Source organism: Falco naumanni, chromosome Z (genome assembly GCF_017639655.2).
Source record: "Falco naumanni isolate bFalNau1 chromosome Z, bFalNau1.pat, whole genome shotgun sequence".
Classification (NCBI taxonomy): Eukaryota; Metazoa; Chordata; class Aves; order Falconiformes; family Falconidae; genus Falco; species Falco naumanni.
In genome coordinates this window covers 17247580-17260921 of record NC_054080.1, presented here as the reverse complement: position 1 = coordinate 17260921, position 13342 = coordinate 17247580, and the positions used below count along the sequence as shown (strand labels likewise).

Sequence of the window (13342 nt, the reverse complement as noted above, 5' to 3'; positions counted from 1 at the left end):
TTGACAAGTTAAAACAGACTGGTAGAACAGCTGGCTAAAGAAGGAGGGTAAAGAGGAGTCTTCAGGCCCCCCAAAAGTAAAGATACTAATTTAAAGGACTGGCATTCAATAAAGCCAGGAGCATTCCTATTCGCTACCAAGGGAATAAAAATACCAGGGAATAATAGCTATTGGTAAGTTCCTGATTAGCTCCTTACTCAAGAATCTCACAAAGAGCCATCCTGTGCCATTCAGGTTAAAATCTGGGACATTCCCAAGCACTTGCTAACAAGAAACATTACCAGTCCGAAGAAGGAACTTCTTGGGCATGTTCGAAGAGTGGGCCTCATTGAATGGCATCCCACTGCTAATAACATCCTCTTCAGCTCTGGCTATGACTACAAGGTGGGTCTGTTCTCTGTGGAGCTTTCCTTCTGGGACACTCTGTTTGGCAGGGTGTTTTGAAACTTGTTTTAATTTCCAGCTGTATGATAATACTACAGATTTCAAAAGCCTTCTTCATGGGGAAATTCCATGGTGACCTCAAAAGCAAAAGGACATTGCTACAAGGTCAAAAGGACTTGTTGGTTTTCTAGTCTTCTGATGAACCTCAGTCTGCTCTGCCCTTCTCCTTTACTGGATTGGATACAATATGTAAAGTTATGCACTTTTGTTTGGCTTCATTCTTGTTCTGCAGATGTCATTCATCTGCAAATATCTTCACTGATGCTGGCCTTTTTTGCATATAAAATGTGTCTGCAAAGAAAATTAGAATATTGGACTTTACGAGCAAACACTACATCCCTGATATATTGTTGTAAGGACCAGGAATTGTTTTAAATGGTGGAGAGCATCCACTTATGGTGCTAAGACCTGTACATGTAGAGAAGAGAAGAATAAGTGAATAGGGTACACAGAATCCCCAGTTGGCCAGGTAGCAAAGGGCTGATTTTTTTTTTTCTTTTTTTTCCTCCAGATAATGATCTGGAACCTTGACACCAAGGAAGCTGTCATCTCAAACCCGGTGAAGGTCCTCGATGCTCACAAAGATGTAGTCCTCTCAATGTCATTCAACACAGATGGCAGTCTCCTTGCCACAGCCTGTAGGGACAGAAAGATACGTCTGATAGACCCTCGTGGAGGAACAGTCCTACAGGTAGGTTGGGTTCAGAGGTTTGTAGTCCAGCTGATCTTACCCCTTGGAGTGTTTCCTCTTCTGGGTAGATTCATTGCCATTAAAGGAGATGCATTTGTGCCCCACATTGTCCAAGGCACTGGATGGTGCTATTGTGTTCTACTTTTCATAGAACGCTGTCATTGTTGAAGAAAGGGTTTCTGCGTCTTACTACCTTGCTCCTTACTGAGACCCTTCCTGGAAGTGCACTGTTTTCATAATTCTCTCCTGCAGTCCTCTGTGGGATGCCTTGGGAGGTCTTGTAGAGATCAGGTGGACAGGCGGGTGCAAGTGTACATTTGTCCCACTGCCACAGTTGTTCTTGTTGCCTGTACTTTTTTTCTGTTGGTAAGGTGAAGCCAACTGCATTTCACAGGTATTTGCACACATTTGTGTCATAGAAAGTCTTGCCTACCATTAATAGGGATTGCCCTCTTACAGATGTGTGAATTGATAGAGATTGATTGGGCTTTTGGGAATAGTCCTGAAGAGTTTATGCCACCTTTCCAGGATCCCCATGAAATCCTGCTCACTGTAGTTCAACCCGGCTGAAGTAGGTCTTTCAGATGTGATTGAATCAGAGGTCTCATGTAACATTTAATGTAGCTATGCAACAGGTGATGTCTCTTACTCACATCTTGTCCCTTCTTTTTCTATAGGAAGCCAGCTACAAATCTCACAGAGTCAATAAAGTCCTGTTCCTTGGAAACGTGAACAAGCTGTTCTCTACTGGAACATCTCGGTGGAATAATAGGCAAATTGCATTATGGGATCAAGTGAGTTGGACCAGCAATCTTAACAATACCAGCTTCAGTTTTCTCTCTTTTGCTCTCACTTTAACTTTTCCACCTGCCAAATACCCAAGCATTGGTTTATAACAGCAATTTATAAGTGATCTGTCAAATTCTTAATGGATGATAGGTCTTACTGCTGTGACACTGTTAACTGAATATGAGTTTCTGAAGAAGGTTTCAAAACTTTCAGCATAGAAATCCACCAGAACAGAGAGAATGCAGTGCCTGCAACAGGAAGAATTCATTCAAAGGACCTTTGAGTCTTCTCTGTAGCTCTGACTTAAAAGCAGCTCTTACTGGCCTTACTGGCAAATTGTTACTGGTACTGGAAAAAGAAATGAGCTCTAGCCACAGTATACCCAGGTGAAGCCCTTAATGGAGAAAAAGATGTGGGGTGTTTTTAATTTCTGATGATTCTTGATAGTAGAGTATTGAGGTAGCACTTATTGGTCACTTCCAAGACATGATCTCCTATCGTGATGGCTGCTAGCCTTATGAAACCCTGCTCTTCTCTACCTTTCTCAAATGTAGTGAGATGCTTTCCCTTTGTCAGCGTCTAACTTTGTCCCTTCTCACCTTGTAGCACATTCTTTTGCCTTGTTGTGCTGTCACCCTTTGTATCAGGCAAAGCTGGTAGACCAGGTCTATGATTTGCTATTTGTCTATTTTTAGACATGGCTTCTTTGCCTATGTGAGTGGCAAAGTACTGTGCTACTGTCTGAAGGGTTTCCACAAACCTGAGCAGTGCTCTGACACAACACGAGTCTCACATCAGGGTTTCACTGCCTTCAGAGGTGCTGGAGGAGCTGGCCACACGTAGTTTGAGAACACAGTGGGAAGGCCTGTGAGGTCAGGTATGTGCAGCCTCCTTAGGGACAAGCATTGACACAGGACCTGCCCAGCAGGCATCTTTCTGAGGCCCATGTCCACTCTTGTCATCATGGCATCTAAACAGAAGCTCTGGCTTTCTGGAGCCTGCAGCTGGACAGTTCTGCAGGACAAAGTATGTATTAACCCTAAGCTAAATACATATTAATGTGACAATAGCCACAATGGCAGCCATGGGACACAATACTCTGCCCCACTGGTCCTCCTGACATCGCTCTCTTCAGCAGTGCAGGGATGGTTTTGTATAAGACATGCCAGCCTTGTGTATGGTGTGGTGTGCTACGCCCTCCTACATGGCTTGCGTGCAAAAGGCCGATGGGAGCTTTTGCCCTTGCAATGGGCACCTTCCCACTGAGCAGTTTGGAGACTGCTTGGCTGATGTAGACTGTTCTTGTGGTGGCTGGTGCACTGTTGTGGAGATATTGCCCTGACTAGAGGTAGTGAGGGAACACGAGTAATTCAGTGTGCAATGCAGAGGTGCCCCAAAGGCCCCTCCATCTCCCTGAGGCTGGTGGCCCACATAGAGGCAGGCAGTGTTTCTTATTGTAGCTACCTCTGGAATGTCATCAGGTGCCTGAGATGTTCTAGTGGTAGAAACTGATGTCCTGAGGTGCTGCACACAGTCAAGAACCAGGGACAGAGTGCCCATTTGCCACCCACAGAGCTTTGAAGAAGTCTGTGTGTGACCTCTGCTTGGGGCAGCTGGCCATGGCCTAGTATCGTTTTAAAGCTATGCTCATATGCTGCTGCCAGATGGGATCCAGGTAAGGTGTCCCTGACTTGAGGTGATGGACAGGTGATCACAGCTGTCTGTTTTTCCTGTGTCCTGCCCAGAATGACCTTTCTGTGCCTTTACTGGAGGAGGACCTGGATGGCTCCTCAGGACTCCTGTTTCCCTTCTATGACTCAGACACACACATGCTTTATGTTGTGGGAAAGGTAAGTGCTTTCTGTGTTAGCAAACGCTGGCCTGTTTGATTCTTCTCCCTGCCTGGGTTGCACCAAGACGTACTCAAAGATGCTCCCGAAGCATGTTAATCCAAGGATATGGGCTGATGAGGTGGGGCCTGAAGGCGCTGCAGCATCAGGCCACTGCAGACATACCTTGTTTAATATGGGGTGGTACACTGCAGAGCCCTAACCTTTCCACAAAGGAATTTGAGGGCTATATTTGGTTCATTCTTGACCCTGCATGGCTTCTGGGGCCAGGCATTCTTCTCAGACCCTCCTCCTGAACAGCAGAGCCTGGCTTATGTTCATTTTCTTTGCCTTTAGGGTGATGGAAATATACGGTACTATGAGATAAGCCCTGAGAAACCATACCTGAACTACCTGATGGAGTATCGTTCTCATTTACCACAGAAAGGAATCGGTGAGTGGCAGCATATGTCTAACATTACAAAAGGATGGTGGCTTTTTTGTTTTAGAGGCTGTCAGGGTCCAAGACTATCCAAAATAACATTTAGAAAAGAGAGCATGTCGAATTCCACCAAGGTTTACTGGTGCACAACAGTCAGCTTGGCCCAGCTCACCTATATATCACAGGTGCTATCACAGGGTCACAGCTTGGAAGGGTCCCTTCTGACCAGCAGAACATGGGCTGGGAAGCTTTACTGACTCATCCCCTCTCACATACTTGGTCAAGGTAGAAGGGAGGGTAGTCTGGATTTAAAGATGGAGCATGCTCTTTGCTCTTTGTGAATCTACTCTGAGATTTTTGGTGATGAACTCTGTTGACATTGTTTCCACTGTGGGATTTATCTGGTAATGGGTGGTCCACATCTTAATGCCTTCACTCTTATCACTTGCCTACCTTCTCCTGTACTGGCATTTCCCATTTAGAGATAGACCTGCTATGATTAGGTAACCTCTCCTCCACTGAAGACCCTTGTTTACTCACCTGTCTGCATACTACCCAGTTTAACTCACTCAGGCTATAGAATGTGGCTTTCAGCCCTCAGACCCTAGTGTTAGCCCTTTCTTGAGCCTTCTCCAGTCTACTCTGTAAGCCATATCCCTCTACAGACTGATGTGTTTTTAGGTTCATTTGCCACCCCTCCACAGTACCTGTGGACACTCTTATTCTTACAGAACATTGGCAGCGCTGGATTTTGTGCATGCAGGGCTCCTTCAAAAAACCTGTTATTGGAAAGGAATAAATTATTTAAAACTTCACTGGAATATCTCTCTATTATTCTGCTTTTAAAATCTTTCCAATTCACAGTATCCTGATTTTACGTTGTCATAGTCTCTTTTAAAAATCATTCCATGAAAAGGAATTGTACAAGTGTTTTTAAAAGCCTGGAGTGAATCAAATCTACTTCCTTAACTTGAGCTGTTCTGCTGATCGAACACACTGCTAATGATATTGCACAAAAGCATCTTTTCCAGTATTGCCAAAACAAAATACAGTGCAGAGGAGTGGAGTTTAGATTCACGTTTGGATGAATGCATAATGTAAGGAGCAACAGTCCTTCACATAGAATCTACTGTTTAATGAAGTCATTAGGTATCAGTAGAAAACAAAGCTCCTTGTAGGACACCGTGAAGCAAGGTCTGCAAGGAGAGGTCATCTCTTTTGTTAAGGGAGTTAACATGGATATAGGTTTTGGACTGTACAGGCTCATGAGCGAAATCCACTGAGATTTCCAGATACTTAGAGACCTTGTGTGGCTTAGCCAGTCCCTGAAACACAAGTGGTGCTGTCTGACAGGGTAGGTGTTCACACCCTTCTCATAGTCCATTCTGCTTTGGGACAGTGTTACAGGGAGGATACTGGGCTGGAAGGGCTTTCAGCCTGACTCATATAGCTGTTCTGGTGTTGTTTAGGTGTCGTGAAATCCCTTTCTGGTGACCCTGATAGTCAAATCCTGTGGCATCACTTGCCAGTTCTGCTCAGTCCTGGTCACTCCATTTGCAGCTCATTTAGATAAATAAGAAACAGGAAGCTTAGCATGAAAACTACAGAGCCTATGTGTAACTCAGTGGTCTGACAGTAAAAAAATGATTTAGTCTTGTCATTTGTGCCACTGAGCCAGTTTTGAGTGCAGATTTCATACCATGCTGCTGTGGAGCTGATGCTGTGACTCCTTTTGTTGTTTAGTGACCCTTTTTCCACGGTGGATGACATTAACTTCCCTAGTGAGATTTATACCCCTTTTGTTTCATGCTGTCCCACCAGGAATGATGCCAAAGAGAGGCCTTGAAGTGTCAGCTTGTGAGATTTTCCGTTTCTACAAACTGATCCCAACTAAAAGCCTGATTGAGCCCATCTCCATGATTGTGCCTCGACGGGTAAGTTAACCTCATAATGTTCACACCTGGGACAAATATCAGTGAGAAAGAGGACAATGTCTCCTCTCTGTGACTTTCAGGGGCAGAGGAGTAGGTAGAACAAGGCATTTTCTCCCTCTTGGTCTGAGGGACAAAGCTGATCAGTTTGTGGGGCAACCCTGCCAACAAACCCTGGCTGAGTAGCTCAAGAGTTAGGTCTCTGTGTAGTGGCTAACTTTCTAAGACATCCTCATTGATCTGCTGCGCTTTGTGCAACAAGGAATCTCTCTGTCAGGTCAGCCACCTGGCTGTAAAATTCCTTACTGACACTTGTTTGACATAATGACAAAAGAGAAGGGGGAAGAATTGGGGATGATGTTGGGTGACATGAAAATTTCCTTGGGTAAGGAAGAAGAATGACCCTGGGAAAAAGGGAACGATGGGTTCCCAGGTCTTTACCCATTGGCTGTAGCTGTGTTACAGACAGTTGTTCTGCAGCATGTAAGATTCGACCCATTGCACTGAGCATGATGTAGAAGTAAGTCTTAGAGCTGGTGTGGCTGGAGAATGACCCAGGTCATGAACCTGTAGTTAGCCAAGGTAGCTTCCGTGTGACAGTGTGAGCAAAGGTTGTTGGAAATGCCAGTATGTGCCCTGTACTTCCAGAAACATCGGAAGGTATGAGTGCCTTGAATTCAGAGAGACAGCAGAGATAACGCTCATTGCAACTACCAATCAGGCATGTACCTCCAATGTTATGTCCTTGTCCAGTTTCTGTCAGCTGATGATCAGCTGGTGATTTGAGACTTGTGTCCATCCTTCATATTCACTTCATCCTCAGGAATGCTGAGTTCATGAGAGCCTCTGTAACCAACCTCCCCCAGTCTGTTGTCTGGGTGTGTAAAGACCTTACTGTCAGGAACTGAAACAGACCTTCAGGTGCAGTTCTTCTGAGTTGGGGTGAGGAGGAGAGAGGCTTGGGGCAGATGAGAAGATTTTATGTCCATGCCAGTGAGTGCTCATGACACTCCCTTGTGCTGAGATGGAACAAACTTTCTCTACCACAATCCGGTATGGTCCCTCTAAGCCAAAACATCACTGATACAGTGACTCTGAACTTCTGTTTGCTTGCAGTCGGAGTCATACCAAGAAGACATCTACCCCTTGACCACAGGAACCCAGCCATCGCTGACAGCACAAGAGTGGCTGAACGGAGTTAACAAAGGTCAGCACATGGAGAGCTCCCCAGCCCTTCAGCTCCCAGGGCTTGGGTAAGCTGCCACTGGCTCTCTGGCCTGTTAACTGCCAGAGAAAGAGGAAGGGAGGAAAAGGAGAGACATAACAAATATGGCTGTAAGCTGAAATAATTTGGTGGTGAAAATATTTACCACTGTGAACTCTGGAAGCTGTTGCAGTCAAGTGCCTTCATGTTTATCCCTGCAGGTTGTTTTCATGAATTGCTTACCGCTGATTTCTGAATGTGGTTTGTGAGTGATAACCTGTCACCTGCCTCCCTTCCTAGGGCCTCTCTTGGTATCCTTGAGACCAGGCTCTGGAACTGTGAATTCCTTACCACAGTTTCTTGAGCCAGAGCCAGTCATGAAAACTACTGACCTGAGCCAGCACCAGGGAGGAAGGATGCCACTGGAGGACATGCAGAAGCCAAGTGAGACTGAAGACAGTAGAAAACAGCTGAAAGTGGAGGAAAAGTTGCTGAAAAATGAGCAAATGTGCCTCTCCAATGGCTTTGACGTATTTGAGTGTCCACCACCAAAAACTGAAAATGAGGTGTGAACATCTGGGGTGAAGGGCTGTGGCTGTGGGGGGATGCCCAGAGTCAGCTGCAAAAGGATGGTATTCACAAGGTGAAAGAATCCGGGGAAGACTTATTTGGCAGACCTGGGCCAGTGTGAGCTCTTCATTCTTTGTGGGCACAAAAGCTCTGCATGCCCTGGCTGCCACACAGGGAGCAAAAATGTTGCCCAGTAGTACCCCAGCTGTGGGTGTCTGTAAAGCAGGTAACTATTAGTCTTCCCACTACCTAGGCATTCTTGTGGCACAGGCCTGCTGATGGCTGGCTGGGGACAAGGAGGTTCTTGTGACCTCAAGGTTCTGGAGAAGAGAAGGGGGTTTATGCAGTCTAAGACTTCTATGAGAGCTGCATTCAGAGAGGCTGGTGAGGCAGCAGTGATGCCTGCAGAAGGAGTGGGTGCACCCTGCTGCCTTGGCCCATGGCATATTCACGTAGTCCTAAGCACCTAACCTGACTGTGGACCCTGACACGCGAAAGGGGCTGGCTCTGCCCCTGTCTCGGCAGCTCACTGCTGGGGGACAACTTGGCAGTGCAGTGCCATTGAGGCTGGCTGCGTGTCAGAGCCTGCTGCTGAGAATGGCTCCAGAAAAGGTCCTGGCAGCTCCATCATTTCTTCAGCTGTGGCCGACACCATCCACGTGTAGTAACCAAAGCTTGTACAATGGTAGATCTCTGTGGTGATTTGCAAACTCCCTGTTGCTGCAGCTCAGGGACGTTTTCGAGTACATGTGACTTGTTTGCCTTTAGGAACCCCGGAAGGATTTCTTTCCTATAGCTGTGCTTAGGCCCTGCAAGGTTTAATAGGACAGGAATAGCCCTGCAGCTTGATAGGACAGGAATTTCCACAGCTAGATTTCCCTGTGGTGTGGAAAATGATATTCTCCATGTTTCTGAGCTGATGCCCCGAGGTTACAGAAGCAGCCATTGCAGAGCTGGGTGCTGTGCTGTGTGTACAATTGAAAGGCCATAGTAGTCCCTGGTCCCAGCTGGAGAGGGCAGAGCATGATCAACAGGAAAAAGAGAAAGGGAGTAAAAGGACTTGCTCAAGGTCAGAGTAGGAGATGTGGCAGATCCAGGAACTGAGACTCCAGGTACTGTCTGTGTTTAGACTGTCTTTGAGGGATCGGTTGTATGAACATTATTTTATTTGAACTTTTCCACTGAATTAAGCAGATGTATCGTTATAAAATGGTGCTGAGAAACACCCGAACTCATAGCCCAGGCTAGTGGACAGCAGGAGCACTGCTGATGTTCAGTCTGTTGGTTGAAGGCCTTCTCCTTAGATACTTTTTCTCTCAGAAATGATGTGATGGAACTGGTGGCATTTGACAGGTTAAGTCTGTGTTTTGTTAGTGTAAAGGAAATAAAATGTGATTTTCTTACAGCTTTTGCAGATGTTTTATCGGCAACAGGAAGAAATCCGTAGACTACGTGAGCTGGTAAACCAGAGAGATGTCCAAATTAAACAGCTGGAGCTGGAGCTCAGAAACCTCTGCATGGACACAGGCAGTTACTGAGGGTGCTGGCCTGCAGCTCTTTGCACCCCTGGCCGCTGGAGCAGAGTCCAGTTCCTGTGGATAACTCCTCCTAGGGTTTTTGCTGGGGGAAAAATTGATGCTTCAGGCAGCATGGACTTCCCTGGCTTGTGGTGGTCACATTTCCCTAATCATCACCAGACAGTTTTTGATGGACTTGCTGTGCTTCTTCAGGCTCCCTTTGCTTGCCCATGCACTTTGTGTCAGAAGCTCATGCATTATTGCCAGTGACAGACTTTGGAAAATCTTGCTTTTCTGGTCTGGAGAAGCCACCTGTTAAGCTCTAGGAACAACCTGTTTTGCTGCCCCTCCACATGACAAGGGAATGGGACACTGAAGGCAGCTGCCAGCTTCTTTTCCTACTCCTGGATACAGCAGTGCAGCTCCTGGGGCTGCTGCCCTCCTGCCCTGGGAGACCACTCTGCAGCTGAGCTTCAGAGGCACCTCTAGCTCCAAAGTGATCCTCATGCACCCCTCCTGCCTCGGTTTGGCCCCACATCTGGGTGGCTAGGCAAAGTCATGGCTACCCTGCCCATGTTCTGGGGATAGTCCTGCTGTGAGTGGGAGGCTGCACTGGGGCTGCCGATGGCAGCACTTTTGTGATAGGTAAAGGGAAGTTGGTGTTTGGAGGTCTTACTTCAAAGGGGTGGTGGTGTGGACTGATTCTCACCAGAGAAGCTGCAGGTGCAGTTTTTGGGTCCTTTGGGTCAGTGGCCTTCTTTCACTCCTTCTGCCAAAGACCAGCCACAGTCAGCTGTGGTCCTGCGGTGCTCATCAGACAAATAAGGACAACATTTAAAGCTGCACAGGCTTGGCAGTGGGGTGTTTGCCAAGAGGCATTAAAAGGATGAGGGAAGAGTTGCCTGACCCACTGCAGACCTTTCAGCACTGGTGCTACAAGTGTGTTGTCAACCACAGGAGGATTGTAGGACCATGGCTGGTCAGGCACAACCCTCCCCAGTTGCTGGAGTATTGCTTGTCCTTGTGCCTGCAGCTGCTGCTTCATTAGCTCCCAGGTGCCAGCGCCTTGTCCTGTGCCTGCAGCCACCTGCAGCTGCAGAATCCCTACTCCCAGCTGTGTTGCCCAGTTCCCTGCATCCTCCAGGGCTGCCCTGCCTCCCCAAGCCTGGCAGCCACACTCATCTGTGCCCTTCTGCACCAGCTCTCTAGCTCACTGCCTTCCCCAGCCCTTTACTTAGGGCAAGAGCAGCTGCAGGATGCAGGTCCCATCCTTGGCTTCAGGGCTGGCACCTGTGACCAGCTTTATGCAGTCTGTCTGCAGTGTGCTGAGCTGGGCCAGTGACAGCAACAGGGGTAGTACACAGACCTGCCTGCCTCATCCGTGCCTGGGGGGTCTTCTCTCATTTATTCCCACGGTGTGGGGTAGGAGTGCACTGTCAGTTGTCCCAGGGTCTGAGCAACACATCAGCACTGGAGGGGGAACATTTTTCCTTGCCCCAAATGCACAGCTTATGGAGATATCTTAAACCCAACCAGAACAAGCAAATGCTGTTTAACCTGTAACTGTGCACCTCTGTTGTGACAAATGCAGGAATGAATACTATGCCCTGCTAGTTCCCTGAAGCCTGTTTCCCCAAAGTCTGAAAAAACCAACCAAAACCACCAAACACAAAACCCCTTCTTATGAAATGTCCACAAACAGGACTCCTTAGCAAGGGGACAAAAGGCTGTGCACTGCCTGTGCTCATGTGAGATGCCCCTCTGGTTATCCCTGAAGGCAATAGCCAGCAGGGAGCTCGTGGGCTCTAAATACTCATGTATGAGAATCACACAAAGACTTTGTCATGCCTTTTGCTCTTATGCAAAGACTTCATCCAGCTTTCAAAAATATTTCATTCATTTCTAAATACCAACAACAGATGTGGGTGCTACAAAGTCACAAATACTATAATTTCCTTCTGCAGCATTACGAAGAGGGGATAGTTGTTCATGTTCTTCAGGAAGAGTCCTTTAGCATCATCCACTTACTTAACACTATTCTTTTTGTAAAAAGAATATATTAATAACAAAGTTGTTGAAACAAACTTCAGCTCATTTCAGATCTTCTAGAGTGGACTTTCCTGTGCCCTAGGAACACTCTGCAGTATGCGGTTACATGCAGAAGCATCTCACCTCAGATACAAAGCTTTAACCCAAACATGAATCTTACACCAGAAGTGGTCAGGCTTTCTCACCAAAGAGAAGAGCTATGTAAGAAGTCAAGAAGCTCACAGTTTTTTAGCCATGTCAAACAGGCCTGACAGCTTCTAACTTCAAAGCCATTGTCACAGAGGGTAGCCCCGGGGACATGACACTCTAGTTTTCAAGCTATCATTATCAGAAGGGAGAGCACTTGACACAGCCTTGACAGTCCAGGGGATATGACACATCCTTGTCACCATATGTGTTTTATTTGCTGCATTTTTTTCTTATTTTTCATACAGAATAAATTATTTAAATTATTTCCAAGTCAGAGTCATTTAGCAGGATTTTAAAATCCTCTTATGGACCATTTCTTTGTTATCCTGTGACTGGTTAGCATAGTAAATGGTCAGCTGCCATGGTTCTTATCTTAGGGTTGTGTTGATTTCAGCATTTCTGGAAAAGAAGTTGCTTTCATTTAGGCTTTGCTGGCAACATTTGATAAAGTAAGACTATTTAATCAAAACTTCTTTTTTAGACAGTATGCCCGTAAAAGTGTAAGCTGTGAACTGTATTTCAATTTGGAGCATAAATGCAACCATAAATCTTTCACACAGAGAAAAAATATGGAGGAAATGGAGTTATGCGTTAATGAACTGTGCCTAGATAGACTTAAGTGATAATTTTAATAGTTTCTAAAACTCCTAACAGCTTTGTAAAAAACTGTAAAACGTGGGGATAAAAACCAAATTTGTGCAATGAAAAGCAAATGTAACTGAATAATAAATATATTTAGAGTTTTACTTTTTGATACATGCAAGGTTGTTGGTTTCTTATTATTCTTATTGTATACATCCAGGGCATTGAACTACTCCCTAACCTGGTCCTCCCTCTTCTGATATACAGCAGATATCCACCGCAACAGTACCCATTTTTCTCTGCCAGCTTTCACTTGCCTTAGGTGTATGTGAAACTCTTAAGATTCTCACCGTGGCTACTGTGCTTGTGGAAATCAAAAGCCTGCTATGAACAGCAGCTGTGCGACCAGTGGTTCACCTATAGTATCTGTTGAATCCTCCTTGGGCCTGATGGAGAAAACCAACACTTGGGTGCCCATGCCATTAAGCAGTGCCCCTGGCTAGTCACACTTGATACATCTCAAGTCACCCTGGCAGAATCTTTGGTGCATACGTGGAAAACCAGCACTGCATAGTACAGAGCCAGATGAGCCTTGATAGCCTCTGGACAGCATCCTTAATGAGAGCCCCAGGCAAGCAGCAAACCTCCCTAGATGATAAATCTGGTCAGCAGATACAGGGCTTCTATCCTTGTAGTGGCCAGTAGTCTCCTCTTATTGCTTGTCACTTCTCACTTCCTTCTAGTGGTCCTGAGTGGCTCATGTGCATCCAGGAAACCCCCTTTTAGTTGGCCCTGACAAGGCTGGGACCAAGGCCACATGGCTGGAGCTACCACGCTTAAAACCCTGCTTGTCTGAGCTACTGACAATTGCTGGTTTTGTCAGCAAAGAAACCTCTCCTGATTAAGCTCCTTGTGGAGAAGCAGAGAAGAAGTTTCTGAACTTCATTTTTCAGTGCCATAACATGGCTAATAATGCTATGCCCAGTTCTTTTCAAATCCCTATTTGCAATAAATGATGCACAGTAATCTGTTAAAGTGAGTTCTTAAAAGGAATGTGTGCTTAAGTCAAGATGGTTTCTTCTCCTGATTTTTCTCTCCTCTTTTT

At 46.1% G+C, this 13342-nt stretch overlaps 1 protein-coding gene across 1 annotated transcript in view; it reads left to right on the top strand.

Annotated features, from left to right (window-relative positions):
• Window positions 1-12411, top strand: part of CORO2A (coronin 2A) — a 59473-nt gene extending 47062 nt beyond the window's left edge. Inside the window, exons 4-12 of the mRNA XM_040580521.1 lie at window positions 235-384; window positions 956-1135; window positions 1813-1929; window positions 3670-3774; window positions 4111-4207; window positions 6017-6129; window positions 7243-7333; window positions 7631-7896; window positions 9307-12411. Coding sequence (XP_040436455.1) covers window positions 235-384; window positions 956-1135; window positions 1813-1929; window positions 3670-3774; window positions 4111-4207; window positions 6017-6129; window positions 7243-7333; window positions 7631-7896; window positions 9307-9438 — 1251 coding nt within the window. The 3' untranslated portion in view covers window positions 9439-12411. The remainder of the gene's footprint in view (window positions 1-234; window positions 385-955; window positions 1136-1812; window positions 1930-3669; window positions 3775-4110; window positions 4208-6016; window positions 6130-7242; window positions 7334-7630; window positions 7897-9306) is intronic.
• Window positions 12412-13342: the final 931 nt, after the last annotated feature.